Source organism: Geospiza fortis, unplaced genomic scaffold (genome assembly GCF_000277835.1).
Source record: "Geospiza fortis unplaced genomic scaffold, GeoFor_1.0 scaffold12, whole genome shotgun sequence".
Classification (NCBI taxonomy): Eukaryota; Metazoa; Chordata; class Aves; order Passeriformes; family Thraupidae; genus Geospiza; species Geospiza fortis.
This window is the reverse complement of record NW_005054323.1, coordinates 5,507,537-5,512,111: the sequence shown is the minus strand read 5'-3', so window position 1 is coordinate 5,512,111 and position 4,575 is coordinate 5,507,537. Positions and strand designations below refer to the sequence as shown.

Sequence of the window (4,575 nt, the reverse complement as noted above, 5' to 3'; positions counted from 1 at the left end):
CCCGCCGATTAATTGGAAAGTTACAGGTTAGTTAGTTTTCCTTAATTTGTGGATTATTCATTTAATTTTGACTTTTGACTGAGTTGTTTCCAAATGAACCTTATTCTGGAGGACTGATACCAGAGTAGACAGAACTCACATGCCAGCTTCTTATTGATGTGATCACATGAACTTTTTAATTTCACAGTTCATGTTTGCTTAAGTCAGAAGTACAATTACGGTACAACACTACAATTACTGTTTCTTTTCTTATGAGGTTTTTGCAGGCGACAGATCTGTGAAATATATACGCCAGCTGGGCTACAGAGCCCTTGGTGTCTTTTCTTCTCATTTCAGACCAGGGGAAGATGCTTTTTCTTCTTAACATTCTCTCCCAGCACTCTGAATTAGAGATTTATTTGCAACGAAAAATCAATTAGTCCTAAATTTATTCATGGATTTCAGGTCCAGCGATCAATGCAAGTCCACTCAGTGGGCTCAAGGGGACCCAGTTCATCCCAGTTAATGTGTCTGAAGGGGAATTACCATTGATGCTGTTTTTTTCCCTTTAGGTCAGAGATCAGGCCTTGCTGCTGTGTACTGCAGCAGCCACGAATGACTTCACCCTGGAGCTACCCAAACTGCACCTGGAGACCTTTTCAGAGGAAGGGCTGAAGGGCAGGCCAGAGGCTGCAGCATTTCAGGTTAGAGTCTAAAATAATCCTGTTTCTTGTTTTCATTTTTGCAACTGAGAACAAGAAGCTAGACTGCTCTGAATGTGTGGAGAAGAAAATGCTTCAAAACTAATGTAGTCAACAGTTGAAAGAGAAATAATTTTCATATATACTGTTGGATGTGGTATTTCAGAGACAATGTGAACTTTTAATTTTGCTGGTATAATGTTAAATAACTGACAGGGATATGACCATGGAAAAACACAAATTCTATATTTGAAAATTAATATCACTCTATCCCACCCCCCTTTCTCTGCTTAATTTAAGCAAGACAAATAGAAATTAAAAAACGGGGGGGAGGGGAGGGGAGGAGTAAGATTTTTATCCTGCTACTTGGTCAGTATCAAGTTTTTTCATATTTCAGTTTTAGAATTAACAGTGATAACTCATAATTTAGAAGAAACTGCTATTTGGAATACTTAAGTACAGGAGCTGTTTTGTTTATGTAGATTTAAATATTTATGTGTTTCAAACTACTAATTTTATTAGGAGGAAAAGAAGAGAAATTAACTAAAAATGTCCACATCTTCAGATGTAAAAATAGATTCTGGGCAATGCCTCCTTATTGTTTCTAAGTTTGTTATGTCTTCTTCTCTACAAACTATGCCTTAGTCTTTATAGCTGTGCAGAATACATTATCGTTAAAAGCAGAATATTTTGTTTTCCCAGTGAGAGAACAAAAGGCAGAGTGAGTACATATTTCTTTCATTGTGCTCTTCTATCTGAATCAGAGAGAGTAAAGGTAGTCAAGTAAAGTGCAAGGATTTTAGGAAATGAAAATATTGCATGTGTATACTTTTCTGTAGTAACCTTTTAAAATTTTTTGTAGATTTTCAGTTCTAGATGCAGTATATAATTGCAGGAACAGCGTCACAAAACCAAACATTCAAGAAAGGCTAAACTGGAAATTTTTCACTGTTGCCCTTTTGCATGCATTTCTTTCAATATGAAAAATATTTAAATTATGTGTGTATTATTATGTTTCCATAATAAAGTAGTAATATGTAACACTGTGAGATTCCTATGCACCTTAGAAAGCACAGCTGTATGTCTCTGGCAGAGGGTAGGTTGCAAATGCTTCCCCATACAGTGATGATCACTTTTAAAGCCACACAAAAAGCTCCACAGGTGCATCTTTACTCTTCTAATTTAGAAGTCTGTTTGGTGATACCTGCTTCTTTTTTTTTTGTCTCATCCCAACTTCCATACTTTTTTGACCTTCCAGTGATTGCAGAAGCATTTCCGAGATAGTCTATTCTGTCATTATTTCTAAGAATAGAAACAGAAGTATAAAAAGTTGCATTTCACATCTGAGCAGAGTACTGGTGCTATAGCTAACCCATAGTAATGTATGTGCTGCACAAGTAGTGCAGTGATGTAAACCTACTTTTTGTTTACCTGACAGCTTCAGTTACACTTGGTTACTCTGTGCATACACAAACAGCTCCACTTGTTCAGTTTATATCACTGTGAGGTTCCTTTTCTCCTTCCCTTTCTCCTTTTCCCTTTTACTTCTCTTCCTTTTGCTTCTCTCCCTATCTCTAGATACATAGTGCTTTTTTGATAACTTTCTAAGCACGCTGTAAAGATTTTCTTGTGAAATTTTCCTTTTATAGTTGGGAGTCAGCTAATTGATGTTAATTCCATGCAAAACTACATTAAGAGCAATCCTGTAATTTTGAATGAGGTAAACTGTGAGAAATCACTTTATGGACACTTCTCTTTAAAACCAGTGGAATTGTTTGCCTGGCTGTTCTCTAGAACTGCTGTAGTTAGTCTGTGTTAAGTAGGACTCGGTTAAAAGCCTTATTATCTACAAGTGTAGACATCAGAAGTTTTTTCCCAAGTTTAAATTTATTGGTATTTGATAGTATATTTTTTAAAATTGCATGAAAAATTAAGATCTTAAATTAGACAGTGTGATAGGGATGAAACACTGACTATTGTAACTGTTGAGTACTGACAGAATATGACATTGTCCTATTTTTATTATTCATGCATCCAGTTTGTAGTAGGTGGCTGAGATCAGTAATTAATTATATATCCATTGGTCTGAATGTATCGCTTCTTCATTGTATGGAAGTGGCATGTATCTTTTAAAAAACTGTACCGTCTAGTTTCAACCTTAAGGTAATGAAATGAAATTTTTGGAGACACCATTCTGTGTATCTTCTCCAAAGCCTGCACTTCATGGAATGGCTCTTAAATTGCAAAGTTATGTAGTAGGTTGGAATGTTAAGTTATTCAACAAGCATACCCTTGTACTAAGCATCTTCTAAAGCCCTATGCAAGTAGTGAAAGTATGACTTAATTTGTAGGCATTTCTTAAATTCTTGAGGACTGCAGGAGAATTACTCTAGTAGTTTGAAAACCTCACTTCAATTGGATAAAAAATGAAAAAGGTGTAATATCTCTAAGATTAAAATATAATTGCTATAGCTTTGAAAAAGTCTCACCTGATATTTAATTGCTGGGAAGAATGTTATGTCACAAAATTGTGCTATTTGTTATTTAAGTTTGAAAGTGGAAAATTGTCTGTTGTTTTCAAGCACCTGGAACACAGTGAACACAACATTTGAGGTGTGCTGTACTGGCCATGCCCTGATGTTCCTACTGGAGAGAAAAAGTGGAACCATATGTGACGCCTCCTATGAATACAGGATATAGGGTTCAACAGGCAACTAAAATGACATGGTATTGCTAATTCTAGTAGTCATGCTTGGCAGATGACTATTTAACTTAACCAGTAGAGGTTATCAGCTCTTTATAAAATACAAAGTTCAATTGTGTTACATCTTTAGAATGAGGATAAAGTTACTTAATAATCTTAACACTCTTCTTTTTTGGCTCACAGAAGAAGTGGGCATTCAGAAAACTAATTCTGAATTGTCTCAACTACTTTTACATCGAAAATGTAATTTATACTGTTGCCAAGCATTATTACCTAAAGACAATTCATAAATCCCCCAAATAAATCCAACGAGATTTAAATATTTATGTATAAATAATTAAGTTTAGGTTTCTTCTGTTTGGAGAGGTAGACACAGAAGGGTAGAAACTGGTACAAAAGAAACTTCTTGAAGCAAATTTAGGTACTTCAGACACATATGTTAATGTTGTGTTTTAAAGTAATTATAGTTGATTTCTGCTGAAATGACTTCTTAATATTTATCAGCATGATCCAACCCATCTGAAGACATGATTTCTAGTTATGAGATACTTCTGAGATACTAGTTGAACGCAGAAAAGAAATGGGGAAAGGATCTGGGAATGCTGGTTGACAGTGGCTTCACACAAGCCAGCAGTGCCAGTGGCATCCTGGCCTGGATTAGCAATAGTGTGGCCAGCAGAGCCAGGGCAGGGATTGTCCCCCTGTACTTAGCACTGGTGGAGGCCACACGTCAAGTGCTATGTCCAGTTCTGGACCCCTTCCTCACTCACTAAAGGACAGACATTGAGAGGCTGGAGTATGTCCAGAGAAGGGCAACAGAGCTGGAGAACGGTCTGGAGCACAAGTCCTGTGAGGAGTGGCTGAAGGAGCTGGTGTTGTCGCTTGGGGAGAAAGAGGCTCATGGGATACCTGTCCTGATTTAAAGGACAGGTGTCTGTCAAGGAAGGTGGGAACCTTGCTTGGAATGGAAAATGTAACCCCCTTCCCTCCAGATTATTGCAACTTTGAAATTACGGGGCTTTCAGGCAAAGATATAGGAAAAGGAATAACAGTTCTTTATTACTGTATGTGTATATGTATAACAAGACAAACCAACAGCAGCAGCTCGGCACTGACACCAGGCAGAGCCCAGACCCGGTCCCCGCCCTCTCTCGGCCGCAGGCGCCTTCCCCGCCGGTGCACTTCTGCTCG

The 4,575-nt window shown here is 37.5% G+C and overlaps 1 protein-coding gene across 1 annotated transcript in view; it reads left to right on the top strand.

Moving 5' to 3' along the window:
• CCDC171 (coiled-coil domain containing 171) overlaps nt 1-4,575 on the top strand; it is a 135,818-nt gene that overhangs the window by 114,609 nt on the left and 16,634 nt on the right. The window contains 1 exon segment of the mRNA XM_031056875.1: nt 552-683. Coding sequence (XP_030912735.1) covers nt 552-683 — 132 coding nt within the window.